The sequence below is a fragment of the Orycteropus afer genome, unplaced genomic scaffold (assembly GCF_000298275.1).
Source record: "Orycteropus afer afer isolate SDZICR_OR568_19922 unplaced genomic scaffold, OryAfe1.0 scaffold00096, whole genome shotgun sequence".
Lineage (NCBI taxonomy): Eukaryota > Metazoa > Chordata > Mammalia > Tubulidentata > Orycteropodidae > Orycteropus > Orycteropus afer.
This window is the reverse complement of record NW_006921683.1, coordinates 6,930,834-6,951,687: the sequence shown is the minus strand read 5'-3', so window position 1 is coordinate 6,951,687 and position 20,854 is coordinate 6,930,834. Positions and strand designations below refer to the sequence as shown.

Genomic DNA, 20,854 nt, shown 5'->3' with positions numbered 1-20,854 from the left:
TGGGTTTCCGAGGCAGTATCTCTACGGAAGTAGGATTGCCCAACCTTCCTTCTGAGGAGTGGCTGGTGGGTTTGAACCGTCAGCCTTCTGGTTAGCAGGCAAGTGACTTAGCCACTATGCTACCAGAGCTCCCGTGACTGAACATAGTTAGAGACAAAAAAAAAAAAAGAAGAAGAAGTTCAACTCACATAATAAATTTACTTTTTTTAATACATTACCTCTGGGGCATAGTACCTAAGGCATTTGACTGCTAACCAGAAGGCTGGTGGTTCAAACCCACCAGCCACTCCTCAGAAGGAAAGTTGGGCAATCTACTTCCATAGTGATATAGCCTCAGAAACCCAAGGAGGGGTCACTATGAGACGGATCTGACTCGATGGCAGTGAGTTTGTTTTTGTTTGGTTTGGTTTGGTTTGGTTTGGTTTGGTTTGGTTTGAGTATGATTTGGACAAAAGGTTAGCAAACTATGGCTATGGGGCCACATCTGGCCAGTTGCCTGTTTTTGTAAATAAAGATTTCTTAGGAAACACAGTCATGCTCACTGTCTAATTTACTGTTGCCTATGACTGCTTTAGGAGCTCTGGTAGCATAGTACCTAAGGCACTTGACTGCTAACCAGAAGGCTGGCAGTTCAAACCCACAAGCCACTTCTCAGAAGGAAGGTTGGGCATTCCTACTTCTGTAGTAATACTGCCTCGGAAACCCAAGGAGGGTTCGCTATGAGTCAGGGCTGACTCAACAACACAAAACAACAACAACATGACTGCTTTAACACTCTAAAAGCAGAGTGGAATAATTGTCACAAAAACTGTAAAATACCTATTAAAAAAAAAATATTTGCTCTCTGGCCCATTATGGATAAAGTCTGTCAACCTCTGATTAAGGAAACAAAGATAATAAATGGAATAAATTTCTTTCAGATTTCCAAAGTTTGGGAAATATCAGGGAGGCAAAACCTCTAAACTTCTGGTTGGGTACCATTTTCTCAGTAAAAGGTACACCTTCAACTTGCCATAAATTAACAATTCAACACTTTTCCTGGCTCTTGAGTTAAGTAAAGGAAGGCCACAAAAATGCAAGTCACATCAACAAAACTAATTAATATTCAAAACATATCCATGAGAAGGCTAAGAAAAGAAAATCATGACAAAAAAAGTTGGGCCGAGTCACTCATTTTAATAAAAGTCCACCATATTAATTCAAAATGAACTCTGAGTCATCCAACACTGTTTGCCAAATGGGTGATAAAAAGGACCAATTGTGAAAGCCAAAATGAATATTTGAAGCAGCAATAGTCCTCTTAAAACGAGAAAAAGCAAATCACCAATTAGAAAGTATGTCAGTGCCTTAAAACGCGTGACTCTGTTTTAAAAACTTCATTTTTCAAGAGGAAGGTGGGGACCAGGTTTGCTGGTCCAATAGAGCCTGGTGTAACCACTGAGACTATGGCCCCTAGCTGCCCGTCAGGTCTGGAATTGAACCCACAACTGTGGATTCCAGCCAAACACAGTACAGGCATGTGAGTTAAACATTTACCTCAAGTAGACACACGCCCTGGAGAGAACAATCATGGGAGAAGGAAGGGCTGCTTATGCACAGGGAGATAGCTCAGGGTGCAGAAGAGTATGAAGGGATGGACACTGGGAGGAGGTAACTATGGGGAGGAAGAGGGAGGGGAGCTGCTGCATTGTAAATTTTGGTCAATGACATGAGACAAAGTATATGTGAACTGCTGTATGAAAAGTGAATTTACTCTGTAAATCTTCACCCAAATCCTAATAACAAAATAAAAGTAAAAACTTCATTTTTCTAAACTTCAATGAAGTTATGGTTGGGAATAATTCTAAAATCCACAAAGTACAAGTGACATTTTCTCCAGGCTCAGAAAACTTGTGGTGAAGGGAATAACAATAATTACCATTATTACACTTGCACCAATACGCTTCCATTGATCAGGAAAGGGAAAAAATCTGTTTTGCCTCCTAGCATAAAAAGGACAAAGAGCTGCATATATTAAAATTTACAAATTCATGATTCATTAAAAAAATAATATTAAAATGTATGTGCTTCAACTCCCATGTATGGAAGCTTCAGTATGATTACCACAGGATCCAATTATATTACCATATAACTGGGGACAAATTGCTATAAATGTAGGGATAAAAATAATGTAGCAGAGCTCTTTATAAAATGATGGAAACCAAGACATAACAACATTTAAAGTATATTATTAAAAGACTTCTAGTTTAGACTGAACTATATGACTATAAACATATGAGACATCATTTGACAATATAGTCAATTCTGTGGTAAACAAAGGTTACCAGCACAGGGCAATTTTTGTAAAGCTAAACAAGTACAGCCTTCAGAGAAAGAAATCAAGTTAGATCTTTTTAACATACTACTTATCATGTCTTACAAAATAAATTTTATAACTAAAAGTAAAATTGGTCGAAAAAAATACCTCTTCAAGAAAACTAAAAATAGCAAGGAGATTTCTTCCTGTTGATATTTATTGATTGTTTCCAAACCAATCTTCCAAACCCAAAGGGCTCTATGTGGTTCTGTTTTGGAAATTCTGCATGAAATAGATGTCCTTCTTCTTTGATGCAGTGTTATAGAAGGCAGTACTTTCATTCATTCATAAACATTTATCTAGAAACAATGCCAGACATTTGTATATATATACACACAAGACAGCTAAAGCCACAAATAAGTAAGTTATGTGCTAATATGTGACTGTAATTCATCTACAGAAAAAAATTAAAAAAAAAAAAAAACAGGGAAAAAGGTAGCTACTATGGAGTGGTCATAAAAATAAAACCAAGTGGGAACAATTAATTCACTTTCACAATTTGTAGTTACCTCTCACCCATAGCTGCTCCTCCTGTCTTTCCTTTTCCATTCCACTCTACCAACACCCAGAAAGATGTGGGGGAGAAGGAACAGAAGAAGAACACAGTGGTTACTGCAGTAAATGGCTAAGAAAGAAGGATGGCAATGATCCCAGAAGCTCTTCCATACAGAGACCCAATACAGAGTCAACTCCTCAACAAATTTATATTCCATTCCCCCCTTCCATCTTCTTACCCTCTAAGTGTTTTCAAGATTATTAAACTAGTTAACACTGCATCATTCAAGACTACTGACTTACTAGAGTTTCCAGTTCCTCTTCCCCTCTATCACTGACTCCTTAAAGCCATCTTCTTCATGAAATCAAGGCATATTTATTGAACAGCTATGCAAGATTCAGTGATAGGTACTTGAAAGCTACCAATTAAAAACAGAAATTGCTAACATTCACCAGTACTTATTATGTGCAAGGCACTATTATTACAGATGAAAAAGAAAACTTAATCTGGGAACTTGGATGAAGGCCCTAACCTATTAAGTAATTGAAAGAGATGGAATTGGAACGTACATTCTAGGACTAGAGTCTGCCTTTAACCATCCCTTCATAGAGGAAAGTGGGAAGACCTGCCAGGTAAACATAAGTATGTAGCACTGCCCACTCAGGGGGACACTTCACATAAAAATTAATTTGCATTGAAGCATTACAGGGTAAATAGCTAATTATATGTGATAAGTTCCTTGAGAGGGGACAATACTGACCTAGATGGTTAAAGAAAGCTTCTAAGAGAGGATGATATTTAACTGAGCAAACAGCACTGATAAAAAAAGAGTAGAACTCGTTTTTTTTGTAATTGTGCTTTGGGTTCAAATTTAGAGAGCAGAATTTGTTTCACACTGAATAGTTTGTACACATCTGATTTCACTCCCTCATTGCCACCCCCAACCCTAACCCACTCTGCTCCCTTCCCTTCCCTGCAACCCCCCTCCTGTGCCCTTCTTAACTATGGACTCCTGTCTGTCCAGCTTTCCCTCCATGTGAATGCTCCCCCTCTGGTGCCCCGTGGCTGATTGCTCCAAGGGGAATATCTCCATAGATTAGGTGGGTGCATCGCCCTGGGTTGGGTGTTCTGCATAAGTCTTTCTACTGTTGGGCTGAGAGCCAGCCCTTGGAAGTGAGTCCAATCCCAGACCCAAAGGGTATCTTGGGTGTTTCACCAGACACCATCTGATCAGTAATTCTGGTCATTATTGTGTTTTTTAATTTTGTTCCATGTTTTTCCTCCAACTCTATCTAGGATCTCCAATTTTGATCCCTTCCTGAGTGGTTGACATTGGTAGCCAGGCACCATGTAATTCTTCTGGTCTTAAGGTCCATCATATCGTTGGACTAATTGTTTCCAAATGCCCTTGATTTTATTCACTTTTCTTCACTTCAGAGGAGATGGCCACTCAAAAACTTTTAAGACCCCAGTCGCTACTCACCAAAGTAGGTTGTGGAACAAGATTTTTATGTATTATGTTGTGCCAATTGAGCTCACTGTTCCCCAATACTACGGTCCTGAGTTGGCAGGCCCAGTGGTTCTCTCTCCCAAGGTGTTTAGCTGTCTCTGGGGGATTACTCCAACTCTGTCTTCTGTTGCTTCTGTAATGATTGTGGTTATTTTGTATCAGCAGTATCTAAGCAAGATTATCTTCAGTTAAATCTATCATAGGTCTAGGGTACATTCCTGTTTGCTGATCTCCATCTGATCTTCTCAGTTATCTATGCATTTATCTGTATCCTGGTGTTTGGTGTTAGTGGTAATGCAGCATTGTGCATATACTGGTATTAGCCTCTGTCATTTATGTCTTATATACACATTTCAGTGTCCTCCCTTTCCGTGTTATCATGCTGGTCACAGACTCTGCCTATACCATTCCTCTCCTTACCCAACTCAGCGTGTGGCCCCCAAATAGTCTGAAATTTTCCCCTCCCCTTCCCTCTCATCCCCAGTGACCTACAAAGTGAGTTCCTTTCCCTAAGCAAACTCTTCCTTGACTTTTTACAGTAATAGGCTCATACAGTATTTGTCCTTCTGTGACTGACTTATTTCACTCAGCATAATGTCCTCCAGATTCATCTACATTGTGAGATGATTCATGTATTCGTAAATATTATTTAATGTAGCATTGTGTGAATGTACCATAGTTTCATTATTCATTTCTCTGTTCATGGACATTTAGGTTGTTTCCATCTCTTTGCTATAGTGAATTGTGCTGTGATGAACATAGGTGTGTATATGTCTGTTCATGTCCTTTCTCTCACCTCTTTAGGATATATTCCTAGTAGTGGAATTGCTGGTTCAAATGGTATTTCTATTTTCAGTTTTTTTAAGGAAATGTCATACCATTATCCACAATGGTTGTACCATTTTACAGTCCCACCAGTAGTGTACGAGAGTTCCAATCTCTTTGCAACCTCGCCAGCATTTGTTATTTTCTGTCTTGTTGAACTTTGCTATTATTGCTGGGAGGAGCTCTGGTAGCGTAGTGCCTAAAGCACTTGACTGCTAACCAGAAGGCTGGTGGCTCAAACCCACCAGCCACTCCTCGGAAGGAAGATTGGGAAATCTACTTCCATAGTGATACTGCCTTGGAAACCCAAGGAGGGGTCGCTATGAGTCGGTCCAGCTCGAGGGCACATAACAATAATAACAACATTATTGCTGGGGTAAGATGATATCTCATCATTGTTTTGATTTGCCTCCCTCTAACGGCTAAGGATCATCAGCAATTCCTCATGTGTTTATTGGCCACCAACATATTATAAAAGAGTAGAACTTAACTAGAAAATAACAATAGGAGCAGAAGCAGTGGTACCTAATGAGCCCCAGAAGTGAGAGAAAGTCTGAACAGTTGGAAAAACCAAAAGAACTTCAATACATTGGAGAACAGAATTTAGGACAGAAGAGGAAGTGGATCCTGAGCTGGGGAAGTAGGAAAATGGTTAAGGCAGGAGAATTTCTGGAGGTACCAGAAATTTGGATTTCTTTGTGAAAGAGGAACAAGTAAGACGTTATGTAGGAAAATCATATAATCAGATGTACATCACAAAATAATTCTGCATTGGACTATTTAGCAGCATCCTAATGTAGGATGGTTAGCAGCATCCCTGGACTCTATCCACTAGATGCCCATCATACACCCCCTCACTGTGATAACCAAAAATATCCGCAGACATTATCAAATCTACCCTGGAGGGCAACACTGTCCCCAGTTAAGAACTGCTGTAATAAGAAGACTGGAAAGTTGGGCAATCTACTTCCATAGTGATACGGCCTTGGAAACCAAGGAGGGGTTGGATCCAACTCAACAGCAATGTGTTGCTGTTGTTTATTTGTTGTTGGACTGGAAACCAGTAATGGACAAGCACAAAGAAGCTAGGCAAAAGCCCAATACAATAATCCAAGCAAGAAAAGACTGAAAGTGAAAACTGAATTTTCCATGGTTACCCTCATATAATGTGGTCTCATAATCTGTTGTTGTCAGGTACCATCGAGTCACTTCCAACTCATAGCAACCCCATGCACAGCAGAGTGAAACACCGCTCAATCTCACACCAGCTCCATGATCCTTGCTATACTTGAGCCCATTGTCGCAGCCACTGTATTCTAATTCTACCCTGTGTAAAAACTTCCTTACATTTGAAGCCTATATCATCCACGAGTATTATCATGTATCTCTTCTCAAATCAGTCATTTACTGACCTACTCAGCACACCCTACACTCAAGGATTCTATCACCTAATCCAGGGTCTCCTCCACAGTCTTATGAGACAACACTTTGGAATTTCTCAATTGCAATAGCAATGGGCATTACATTCCATTTATTAGACTTTGGAATCAGTAGAACAGTTCCACCTCTGAAATCTTAAATATCAATATCCTTCCCAATGGCCACAACCTCCTATGGATCTATTCTCTCTGAATCTCCACTACCTATTATTCATTTTTGTCAAGAACCTTAATCATTTGATTCCTCTACTTTCTCTTAATTTATTAGATTGATCTGCTTATTGTTTTAGCATAGAACATATAGTCTATGCCAGCAATAACAGTTCCCTTGCCCTGTAAGAATGGCCACCATGATGTCCTAAAGAACAATAAATTCCATATGTCCAAGAGAGAATTATCACCTTTCTGGCAATATGTTCCTTAGTTAGTAGTTTGATTCATAGTAGAGTATCACCATCAACCTATAGAGATACCAATCAAAAATCCAGGAATGCAAATGTATATGGATCGAAGCTTACTAGTGGTTACCAAAGGAGGGAGAAGGGAGGCAGGGACAGGGTAGCATTGCTTATGGAGTACTGGATTTTTGTTTACAGTCATGGAAACTATACACTGATTAAGGATAAGGGTTTTGCAAAGCTGACTAATATAATTTGTCAATAAATTGTATCCATGTGAAAATTTGTGTTGGCAGTTATGGGATACAAATTTTAAAAAAATAAAAAAGCAACTGTTAGGCTGCTTACAAACACCTCATGGGCTTTGGTTTCTTGGTTTGTGAGTCTTAGCTCATGGTTTCACAGGACATCCCAATTAACTGGCCTAATACTGTGTTTTGTGCTTCCACTCTACCTCCTATCATTTTGTACAGAGTCCGGGGGACCTAAAAGTTTGCAAGCAGCCTCCAAAGTACAATTGGTCTCTATTCATCTGGGACAACAGGGGAATAAAGAGATTAGGAATAGGAGGAGGAAAGGCAATACATGGCTGATGGACTCCATGAGCAACTAACTCCTTCCTTTGCCATGACACCAGAAAAAATGGATAGTGCCCAGTACCATTACTGAAAGTTTTGACAAAAAAGTCTATAAAAGAATCCTAATCAAAAGGCAGAAAGTAGAACAAAATTTCAAAATCTCATGGAATCCAGACTTTATAGAGCGACGGAAGCTGAATAAAACACCTACAACTATTGCACTGAGATAACTTTTAAACCTTAAACCTTAAACCAAATATCCTATGAAGTCTTCTCTAAACCAAACAATAAGAAACTAAAAAAAAAACAAACCTGTTGCTATCAAGTCTATCCTGATTCAAAACAATAGAGTGTATAGAACAGAGAACTGTCCCATAGTGGTTTCAAAGCCATAATCTTTAGAGAAGTATACTGCCACGTGTTTCTCCCATGGAGTGGCTGGTGGTTCGAACTGCCAACCTTTAGGTCAGCAGCTGAGCCCTTAAACACTGTGCTACGGTCAGCAGCTGAGCCCTTAAACACTGTGCTACCGGGACTCCGCATTATCAAATAATTTAGCTTAATTAATAAAGAATTCTGCCTTGAGCATTGTGTTCTTTTAAATGTTTATATAGGATCAAACTGACAATAGCAACTTGAAAAATTAGACATGAAGCTTAAGGGGCAGGGAGATTCTTTTAACAGAGGAGGAATGATTCAGAAAAGGAGCGTGAAAATGGTTACACAACTTGAAGAATATAACCAATGTCACTGAATTGTTCATGTAGAAATTGCTGAATGGTGTGTGTTCTGCTGTATATATATTCAACAACAAAAAACAAATAAATAAAATAATTTAAAAAAAAAGTCATCTACTCCTTTACTTCTGCCACAACCAATCAAATGGCAAGTTCTGTCAATTATAACTCCTAAACATTCCCCATTTCTGTCTCCTTTCCGTCCCCACTGCCTCTCTGATAGTTTTCCAAAACCCAAAAAACCAAACCCACTGCCATCGAGTCAATCCTGACTCAAAGCAACATTGGGTTTCCGAGGGAGTAAATCTTTATGAGAGTAGGTTGCCCCATCTTCCTTCTGCAGAGGGTTTAAGCCACCTTCTGATTAGTAATCAAATGCCTTAGGCACTGTACCACCAGAGCTCCTTCTATTTTAGCTTACCAAAAAACAACAAACTCACTGCCATCAAGTTGATTCCGATTCGCAGCAACCCCACTAGGTTTCCAAGGCTGCAAATCTTTATGGAAGTAGACTGTTTCATCTTTCTTCCATGGGGCAGCTGGTGGATTTGAACTATTGATCTTTTGGTTAGCAGCCAAATGCCTTAACCACTACACCACCACAGCTCCTCAGGCAAGCATTATTCAGTAGACACGTTTCACTTTTACTGATCACCCAGACACTAGTTTTAACTTTAATTCATTCTTGAATCTGCCACCAGAGTGATAGTTTATGAAATCAAGTTTGTTTTTGGTTAACTAGTCAAAATTATTCAAAGGCATCTACAGAATAATACAAATGTTCTTGTTTACCAGTCTAACCTTCTTTTACATATCATTCTCCAAGTTTACAATCCCAAAATACATTTATATTATGCTTATTTGCATCTCCAGCAGCTTTATATGTGCTGCCTAGGGTATGGATTTCTCCTTTTACAGCTGCCCCTTCAGTAAACACTTACTTATCTCCAAAAATCTTACTCCAAGTAAAAATATCTCCTTAGCTATCAATGAGAACTTCCTTCACCTTCTCCTATGCTCCTCCTACTGTATATCTCCATTGGACCTCCAAACAGGATTATGATATAGGATGATAATTAACATATATTGAATATTTACAATATGACAATATTAAATATTGTACAAAATACTTTACTTGCATTCATCTCTTTCCTCTCACTCAGAAACTACTTTCTTTTTCTACATTTTACAGAAGAAGGACCTGAAACTTAGAGAAATTAAGCCATTTGTCCAAGGTTGCATAAAAACTCACTGCCATAGAGTCGATTCTGACTCAGCAAAACTATAGGAGAGAGTAGAACTACCCCATATGGTTTCCAAGGTTGTAAATCTTTACAGAAGTAAACTGCCTCATCTTTCTCCTTCAGAGCAGCTGGTGCCCTTGGGCTTCAGCTCTGCCTTTTGCTCCCAGTCCATTCAAGCTAGAGGTATCTCTTCACTCAGGCAGCTACTGGCTGCTGAGGCTAACAAGCCCAAGGTTGACAAATAAAATGGCACAGTCCCTATGTTACCAAACAACACGGCAGTCCACTGATTCAAGTCTATTGGAAGTCCAAAATTTGGCAGAGCATGGCAGGCAACTGAACAAAGACTTAGCGACATGCAAGGTTCAAGCATGCCATAAGCTAGAGATCATTCCCAAAGCTGCTTCTTATATACGGGAAGCAGACCACATCCCTAAAGCTGGTACTCAGCTGCTTGGGTTAGATTCCACCACAGAACTGATTGCCAGTCTCATCATGGGAAATAACTATCACCAGCTGTCTAGCCACTCAACCAGTCCCAGCCAAGTTGACACACAACCTTAACTACCACAATTGCAGTGGGTTTTTGTCTAGCCTAAGTAGCTCACTTCTGTCACTGTATCAGACAATATTCTCCTATAATCAGTAACATTTTTATTGGTTAATTTTCAGAAGCAGAAGAGCAGGCCTTTTCTTCCTAGTCTGTCTTAGTCTGCATGCTCTGCTGAAACCTGTCCATCATGAGTGCTCCTGCCGGTATTTGAAATACGAGTGGCATAGCTTCCAGCATCATGGAACACATAAGCCACCACAGTAAGACAGATAATAGATGTATATATGTATGTATTATTAGTTCTGGGAGATGTAACACAGCTTTCTACTGTTTCTCAGGAAATGATTTGTATGGATTTGACTAAATAGTGTCTATTCTTGTCACACTGAAAAAAAAAAGTCAAATAGTAACTCAAATACAAATGATCATTTCTGTATGTTCACTTAAGTTTTCTTTCTGGCTACTGGTGACTGACTGCAAGGAGAATATACTTCATTAGTTGTCTGGTAATGGCTGGTGTTGGTTTTGAATAATGACTTATCTTTCAACAGGTTCAAGATCATGTTTCCTTTATTCCTTTTTTGCCTTGAATTTTCATGTCTTCCTTCTCTGTAACACAGGCCTTACTAATACACACATCCAAATCTATGTCATCAAGAGCTCTTGCTCGTCTGCTAAGCACAGGGATTACCACACATTTAGAAAATATAGATCTGCCAAATCCAAAAGAGTCTAGCATCCAAAAACATAAATCCAAAAATATTCTACTAGAAAGATATTTAAGATCTAACAGCTCATAAAGGATTAAGTAGGTATAACCACATACTCCTGCCAAATCCTTGGGCCAAGTAAATTTGCTTTACTTTTTATGCGGTAAACGGATAATGTGATATCTGACATAGATATAATTGAAGAAATCCTTAAAGAGCTTGCTAAGAGATAATCCACAATTATATAAGGTAACTATGGTTTGGTGAAAAACAGCTGCTGGTGAATATGACCTAGAAAAAAGAGATCCAATTATGAATAAAGGCATTCAAAGGAAAAGGAGTCTTAAAGGGATTATATACTGGCCTTGTTCTTGAAATGACCTATATCCACATCCAAACAGGCAATGATTATGGGGTTTGTGGTCAGCATTCTGCTGAAGATTGGCATGCCTTGTCCACAGGAAGCATGACAGTGATGGAAAACTTTAAATTATATGGAATATTATACTAGGGTTTTGTATTTATAAGGATTCGGAAACTGTGGTAACATTTTCAGGAAAGATATTTTTTCTCACACTTAACAGAGATGATTAGAATGAGTTCCAAAAGGAAAAAAAAGTCTTCAGATTTAAAAAAAAAAAAGCACTATAATCCCAAACTCAGCAATATAATCTACTAAACAGCAAGCAGCAAGTAGCAAGCAATACCACTATCGCTGTGTTTCACTCCACTAGCTTTAGAATGCCTCTAGTTTAGCATTCTATTTGTGATTAAAAGAAAAGAAGAAGAAGAAGGGGGGAAAAGTAAAAGGCAAATGTGAGGATATATCAGAGAATGGAAAGAGAAAGAGAAAATGGGATAAAATTACTAAGTTCTTAAAGAAACTCCATTTTCACTTCTGTTTTATGAAAGTCAACACCAGACCTGTCGATAGCTGAAATTAAGTATCATGGCCCTGATTTTGATCAGCTAATAAAGTCAGTATCATTCTACTCAGCAAAAAGCAAAACCTAATGTCTGTCAGGTAATATGCTAGGTATTAGTTTTCTAAGTAAATAGAATTATTTTCAAGCAAAGTATATAACGGGTACCAGTTCTCTCCTTAGTTTACCCCTGTCTTCTCTATCTCAGAAAATGGCACTATCATCCATCCACCCAGTTGCTTAAAGCAAAAAACCAAGAAGTAATCTTTATTTTTTCCTTCACCCCATATCTAACCCATTAGATGGTCCTATCGGCTCTATTTCTCAAATGTATTCCACATTCATAGATTCTTTATCCTTCTCTCATCATCCTCATCCACATTACTCTCAATATCCCTCATTCAATTACTGCAATAGCCAACTAGTGTACCTGTTTCTACTTCTGCCCCCTTTATTCTATTATCCAAAGACCAGGCAGAGTGATCCATGTTAAATATAAAGCAAATAAGTTCTTTCCCTGCACAAAACCTCCCAAAAGCTCCCAATTAAATACACACACACACACACACACACACATATCATACTCCTTGCATGGCTTGTGAGACCCTACGCAATGGGGCTCTTGTGACCTTTCTGTCCTCATCTCACTAAGCATTAACTACATTAGCCCTTGGGCTGCTCCTTATCTAAAGCCACACATGTACTCTAGCCAGGCCCTTTGTACCAGCTGCTAGTTCTTCTTGGAATGGCTTTCCATCAGACCTCACTCATAGCTCACCATCATTCACATCTTACCTAACAAGGTCCTTAGAGATGCTTCCCTCTAAATTTATCCTACTTCACCCCTTTCACTCTACATATCACTTCAGTACTTACTAATACCTGACATGAATTAAATTACCTATGCTTTGGTAGCATAGTACCTAAGGCACTTGACTGCTAACCAGAAGGCTGGTGGTTCAAACCCACCAGCCATTCCTCAGAAGGAAGGTTGGGCAATCTACTTCCATAGTGATACTGCCTCAGAAACCCAAGGAGGAGTCGCTATGAGTCGGGTCTGACTCAATGGCATATAGCAACAACAACAACATGCTTTCATTTGTTTTTTATCTCTCTCTCTCTACCCTAAATAGGGAATAAGTTTCAGGAGGACAGAATCTCTTTTATTTTGTTCAATAATACATCTTCAGAGCCTGAAACACTATGTGGCATATAGAATAAATTTGGTAAATACCTGTAAGTGAATAAACATTATCACCCAAACCAGTTTTATCTTTCAAAGTTCTTTAACCTTCAAATGAGTTAAAATAGTAAGAGTCCTTTATTTTCTACCAACACCAAACCAAACTCACTGCCATCAAGTCAATTAGACTCATAGCAACCCCTCCTTGGGTTTCTGAGGCAGTGTCTCTACAGAAGTAGACTGCCCAATTTTCCTTCCAAGGAGTAGCTGGTGGGTTTGAACTGCCAGCTTTCTGGTTAGCAATCAAATGCCTTAGGCACTACACCACAATACCTTATAAAGCAAAATGGTAGGCCCTGTTCAATATATAAAATAACACAGAACTAAAAATTAGAAGGGTTTGCTGAAGTAAAATTTCCAAACTCAAGATTTTTGTTCCTCTAATCACATGTGCAAATGAAAAGAGAAGGAGAGATAAAAAGGGATTAGATGTTTATAGGGGAGAGAGAAAGTCAAGGGGCTGGGAAATGTACCAAGTTATGAGCTTATTCCCACAGGGTATTCTATCTCAGAGGGCAACTATCCTCAAAAGAATTGCTGGTTAGAAATCCTCCCTAGCTATTTTTTGGAAATCATCAGAGAGACTAATTACAAACTTCTCTCCCCACAAATAACTACATTCCTCCTCATTCCTCATTAATGACTGAGTCTGCACTACTTCCTCACGTTATCTCTTCTGGATTTTGAAGAAAATCCTTGACTATGCATGCATACAATAAATGCATAGTTCTGTAATGGAACTGCTAATCAAGTATATGGAATTGTTTCATACTAGAGTACCTTTGATTTATTATTTTTTTTGTTTTGTTTTCAATTTAGGGAGAAGGGTGTAAAGGTAGTACAAAGCCAACAAAAAAAAAAAAATAAGGAGAAAATGAAATCCTATATAGTTACTGTATAATATTAAGAGATTTTATTTATCTGTCATTTGCTTTTCACTCTCCACTCCACCTCCTGCTGTTCTCCTCACTAACATAGCTGGAAGAAAGTTATTAGGGGAGGTAGGGCAAAAGAAGCAACCAGGGTAGTTGATGTGAAAATGAGGAATATGATTACTCTGGTTTGTTATTTTTTTTTTTTTTTTTCAGTTTATTCAGTTCCACACTTATTGACTGATAAAGCTGTTGACTTCTTTACTTTAAATGGGGAAAAAAATGCAGTTAATTTGGCAATAGCTTTTATCACTAGACTTTTTATTAATGACATGGCAGCTTAAATGTCTGTAAATATCTGTACTATATTTATTACAATTTCAACTTGCCAAATTTATGTGTTTTCTAGAAAATAGCTGTACAACACTTTTATCCCAAGACAATCCTCAGGTCATGTCTCTACAATAACACACACCTTTCACAGAGGAGCAGGGGAAAAATTTAAATTATGCAATTCTTTCCATAAGAGGAAAAAAGATCTACACAGTACTGGCAGTTCAGTGGCAGAATTCTTGCCATCCATGAGGGAACCACCAATGCACCTCATGTACAGCCACTACCCACCCCTCAGTGGAGGTTTGTATTTTGCTATGTTGCTGAAGAGGTTACAGCAGAACTTCTAGACTAAGATGGGCAAAGATGGAGGAAAGGTTTAGTGATCTACTTCTGAAAATCAGCCAGTGAAAACCGCACGGATCACAACAGTCCAATTGGCAATGGATAATGAGGATGGTGGTGTAGGACTAGGCAGTGTTTCCTTCAGCTGTGCATGGAGTCATCATGAATCAGGGCCCAACTTGAAAGCAGCTAACAACAATAACAGCAATAATTACCTGCCATGTCATTCATAAAAAATTATAGCAAGAAAAACATCAAAAGAAAATCTTATGAAAGCAGTTTAACAAGTTACAGCACCTCCTGGAGGATTTTCTTTCAAATGGCAGGTATGAAGAAAACCTTTCAATATTTCATAGGACTAATGATTTATTTTCCTAATTCTGAAGAGATATCAAAGAAGATGACAGGTTGTAATGGGTAAAGAAAAGGAAAAGAAAAACAGGCAAACATAAACACTTTATTATTTATTACTACAACTTGATCTCAGCCAGAGCTCACTTTCATTGTCTTTCAAATGTCATCATTATTTCACTCCTTGATCAAAAGTACATGTATTCAAAAAGGCTGATGCAGAGAAGAGGGTGCTGTTGGAAATGGAAGAAATATAACTAATCCGTATGGAAGAGGAATCATTATTCTGCCTTGCAAATACTGTACCCCACACACCTGAGCCAACCAAACCTTATGAGAAATTCCTATGTGAGAATCCTTATATATCTGGTTCTTAGATGTATATATATCACAACAAATGTCACAAATGTACCACATACCTGGGAAAGTTTATCAATACTGTGGCTTGAAAATGAAAATCCAGTTGTGCTGATATTCGTTATGAATTATTTTTGAATTACTGTTCCGCAGTATTAACTCTCTTGGTGAATGGGAGCTGGTGGAGAAAGCAGACAATGCTGCTTCGTGTCAATATTTAATACATAAATGAGTTAAGAACGCACTGAAATCGCATCCTAGGACCATGGAAACCTGAGGCCACTGGGAACAATAATCTTGCCCTGTGGATTTGCACCTGAAAGAACATTTATGTACCAACAAATTCACAAAAACTAACTTAACACAACTTTAAAACCATCACTGAAATAAAGTAGACTAGAAAACTGTCAAAAGTAGTCTTCTGTTAAACAAAAAGGAGGTTTGTCAAATATAAATCAAAAATAAAAATACCCTAGTAAAAGGAAAATGTGGAAACAGGCATATTCAGCTGTTGAGTGGCTGAGGAGGAAGGAGTTATCACAATGTTACCTTTCAAATTGTAAGGTGAATGGGGAAAAAAATGCACCACTTTTTGCTCTTTCTACTGCAAACTGCCTTACAGACAGAAACAAATTCTCCTACTTACATCAAATGAAGCTGAACTTGACTGGGCATTCTGATTACACGGTTCCCTGAAGCAGTCACTAAAAGGAAGCAGAAGGCCCATGGCAATGATCCGGGAGCAGAACTTTTCTGCTTCTTCTGGAGGCGCACTCTCCTGCTGGCTAAACAACTTCTCTAGCAGAGTTCGCCCTGCAGAGGAAACACAGTCATTAGGAGAGAGCACTGGCAGATCACCTGGCTTGAAACACTCCCACAGGAGAGGAGCCAGATAAACACAGAGAAGGAGTAATGTCGTTTCCAAGGCGACTGTCGTTCAAGAGCCTCTCAAACTCAGAGAACACTGCAGCCTGCAGCCAGAGATGCCACATATGAAAAGAAGATCCAATTTGCTTCCCCACACCCAAAAATACATCTTGCACCAGGAGAGAATGGACCCTGTTTTAGATTGTACATCTTTTCCACCTGAAAAAGCCCCCATGCTTTTGGATTTAATTGGTCATCCTCCATCCTCTGTGTATTTATCCTGCTGCTAGCTGATATTTCTCTGAAAACGTAACTAGTAACCCAGTGTGCCACCATTTGACCTAAGAAATGTCAGACTGGCATTCATAGTCTCAGGCATAACCATAGGGAGGGGTGAGAAATGTGGACATGGGAGATAGGCAAAGGCACCAACCTATGAGAAGAGAAAAGAACAAGCCAGTTAAAAAAACAGAAGAAGAAGAAAAAGAAAAAATCACCCTGAAGAGGAGAAAGACAGAAACTCAAAATTTTCTCAGATGTTCCTCAGAAACATAACTCTAGGGTAAGGACAAGCTCAAGTCTTTTATTATTTCCTTAAAAGGGACTACAGAAGAGAAGCACAAGGAGAAGAGGACAGTGGTTGAGGGCCCTAGCTCCACCACGAACAATGGTGCTCTATCCTCGCTGTACTTTAGAATCACCTGGGGCCATCGGAATCACCTAAGATGGAGCCAGGCATCAGTGTTTTATAAGTTTGTAATGTCAGCCAGGGTTGATAGTCATGGGACCAGTTCCTAATCTATTTCTCACACTACTAGCTCTCCAACCTTCAGAAATGTATTTAGTTTGTTTGCACACTCAAAAAAATACAATGGAGAAAATAAACAACCTCTACAGTCCCTTAGAGAGTCAAAACTGCTCCCTCATTATCTCTAGCTCCATCCCTAAAATCAGACAACTCATTCTTCAAATTTCGATTAAAATTATTTATCCAGTAAAGTGTTCAATGACCCCTTACACACTTTTTTGGCATCCTTCTCTAACTTTTTTGTGTAATTCATCACTTTAATTTAAAAATTGTTTGTGTAATGTTTATTTATTTATTGTCTACCTACCTTATTAAACTCACCAACTGTCTGTCAGTTTTTCATACTGTACGGGTTGGTATGTTGTTATGATGCTGGAAGCTATGCCACTGGTATTTCAAGTAGCAGCAGGGTCATCCATGGTGAAAAATATCAGCAGAGCTTCCAGACTAATATATACTAGGAAGAAAGGCCTGGCAATCTACTTCGGAAGATTAGCCAATGGAAACCCTATAAATCACAACAGAGTATTTTCTGATATAATGCTAGAAGATGACCCTCCCAGATGTGAAGGCACTCAAAATACACAGTGGCTTAAACAGTGGACTGGAACACACCAACAATCAAGAAGATGGCAGAGGACCAGGAAGCATTTTGTTCTGTTGTACATGGTGGCTCCACGAGTCAACCTGACTCAATGGTAGCTAACAAAAACCTTACTGAAACAGAAGCACCCTGATGGCCAGCAAATATTCTCCAAGTCTGGGTCTTTGCATATAACAAGCACCAATAAACATTTTTTAATGAATACAGTACTATCATTCTATGACAAAAATTTATTTACATCATAGTAAGAACCAAAATGAGATGACTGATACATTTGAATTATGGTGTTGTTGTTGTTGTTGTTGTTGTTGTTGTTGTTGTTGTTGTTGTTATGTGCCATCGAGTTGGACCCGACTCATAGCAACCCCTCCTTGGGTTGCTGAGGTAGTATCACTATGGAAGTAGATTGCCCAACCTTCCTTCTGAGGAATTATGGTGTTAGCAAAGAATAGTGAATATACCGTAGACACCAGAAAAACAAACAAATTTGTTTTTGAAGAAGTACAGCTGGAATATTCGTAGAAGCAAAGATGGTGAGACTTTGTCTCATGTACTTGGGAAATCATTATGAGGGATATTGCTTAGAAAAGTAGAGGATCAGTGAAAAAGAAGAAGACCCTCAATGAGATGGACTGACAAAGTGGCACCAACAATGGGGTCAAACATAGCAATGATTGTGAGGATGCAACAGGATCAGGCATTGTTTCGTTCTGTTGTACAAAGGATTGCTATAAGTCAGAATTGACTCGACAGCACCTAAGAACAACAAGAGCTAAAAGATGAAATATCATCTTATATCAAAGATCAGCAAACTTTTTCTGTAAAGCATCAAATAAATATTTTAGACTTTGTGGGCATCTCTACCCATATTTTTCTTTTTCTGTTATTTTGTTTTAAAAGAACTTTAAAAATATAAAAATCATTCTTAGCTCAGGGCTGTGCAAAAGCTGGCTCAGGTCTGTGAGTTGCAACAGCTAAATTTCAAACATGTAAATGATAAATTCTGTCAGGACACAACCGGTTACCACTGATTCAACTCCAACTCCATGCCATTTTCTTGCCTCTTCCTGCTTGCAAAATAATAAAACCAAAACTAGCTGCCATCTAGTCAATTCCAACTCATGGCAACTTCATGTGTGCCAGAGTAGAACTGTGCTTCACAGGGTTTTCAATGGCTGCTTTGTCTAACGCACATCATCAGGTATTTCTTTCGAGAGCCTCTGGGTGGACTGCCACCCTCTCAGCAGCCAAATGCATTCACCATTTGAATCACCCAAATCAAAAACCAAACTCACTGCTATCGAGTCAATTTCAACTCACAGAGACCCCCATTGAGTTTCCAAGGCTGTAAATCTTTACAGAAACAGATTGCCTCATCTTTCTATTGCAAAGCAGATAGCAGTGGATGGTTTGAACCACCAACCTTCTGGTTACCAGCCAACTTTCTTAACTATTACACCACCAGAGCCCCTTTTTGAATTACCCAGGGAGTCCTTTGAAACAATACCAACCAGTAGCCATGGAATTGATTCCAACCTATGGTAACCCCAAGGTGAAAATCAGCTGGTTTTACTAATCTCAAAATCTGCGTCTGACATCAAAAGTGACAAAGCAGGGCAAAAGAGGCCTATCTTATCCCCATTCCCTCAGGTCAGTAGAGAACATATACTGGTCTCCTAGGACATGGTTTTGGGAAATTTTTTTTTTTTTCCCTAAAAAACTTACCCTGCTTGCACCTAAGTAGAACTGAACACTTAAGAAAACACATCCCTCAATTCTCAAGTGACTAATTATCTTAACAGTATATTCACTGTACATATCTTATAGAATCCCTGAAAATAGCCATAAAACTAATTAGTTATTTCCCATAATATAGATTGTGTATGACAAGAAATAAGGGAGTCAAGATCTTGCATGTGTGTGTATATGTGAATGAGTGAGTATGTATGTAACACCAAAAATTAGCAAAGGGATTACTGAAAAATCTGGAAGAGAATAAAGTATAAGCCCCTATAACTATCTACAATGAACAAATGCTCCTAAATCCTTAACCTAGGGTTTCCCAACCACAGAACTACTGACACCTTGGGCTAAATAATTCTTTACTGTAGAGGCTCCCCTATGTGTTATAGGATAGCAGCATTTCTGGCTACTAGGTGCCAGCAGCACACCCTTACTCCCAACTGTTGTTTTTGGGTGCCATCAAGATGCTTTGGACTCAGCAATCCCATGTGACAGAACAGAACTGCCCACAGAGATTTCTAGGATATAATCTTTACAGAGAAGAGCCCTCATAGAACAGTGGTTAATCACTTGGATGCTAAATGAAAGGTCAGTGGCTCAAAACCACCAGCTGCTTCACGAAAGTTATAGCAGCACTGGCCTCTGTAAAGATTACAGCCTTGGAAACCACGTGTGGCAGTTCTACTCTGTACTATAGGGTCCGCATGAGTAGGAATCCACTTGATGGCAATGGATATTTTGGTAATCGTTACAGAAGCAGATCAACAAGGCCTTTTCCTGCAACTGCCACCTTTTTGGTTAGCAGCTAAGCAATTAACCATTTGCACTCCCAACTGTAACAACTGAAAGTATCTCCAGACATTACCATGTGTCCTTCTGGGGTAAAAAGTCCCTATGTTTAAAAACCACAGCAGTAACCTCTCTCTAAATAGAGCTTTACCTACTTGCATTAATAGCAGTGGATGTCCCTGATGCTATCTCACTTTTGAAGTCCTCTCAGGTGGAGTCATTTCATGTCTAATCCCACATATTTTGGGGACAAAAAGTGGGTGGATGTTTCTTTTGATCCACACAAGTACTTTCAGATGACTTTTTCTTCTTCAAATGATTAGCTCCTTTCAAACTCCTGTCATCTAGATAGACAACCTGCTATCCTTTTGTTCTCTGTCATCTACTAATCTATTACTATTCTTTTTAGTCACTAAATACTTCACCCCCTAACACCTGCAATGTCCTCCTTTCCACATCTGCTTCTATCACCACTTTGTGATTTTGACATTCACATGGGTTTAATCAAACAAACACCTAGGTAGATAACTTACACGAGATTATGATTCCTTGCCTCCAGCCAACATTTCCTTCATCCCATATTAGCTACACATTCCCATGTTTACAGCCACAAATTTGTTACTATCAGAATCAGTACCACCTGCACAATCTCAATTGCAGGGCCTACTCAACCCTCCGGGAGCTCTGGTAGCATAGTGGCTAAGGCACTTGACTGCTAACCAGAAGGCTGGTGGTTCAAACCCACCAGCCACTCCTCGGAAGGAAGGCTGGGC

At 39.0% G+C, this 20,854-nt stretch overlaps 1 protein-coding gene across 1 annotated transcript in view; it reads right to left on the bottom strand.

The window, feature by feature from the left end:
* The window catches only part of FMN2 (formin 2), a 784,241-nt gene that overhangs the window by 670,262 nt on the left and 93,125 nt on the right, over window positions 1–20,854 (bottom strand). The window contains exon 2 of the mRNA XM_042781203.1: window positions 15,917–16,083. Within this exon, the coding sequence (XP_042637137.1) occupies window positions 15,917–16,083 (167 nt within the window). The remainder of the gene's footprint in view (window positions 1–15,916; window positions 16,084–20,854) is intronic.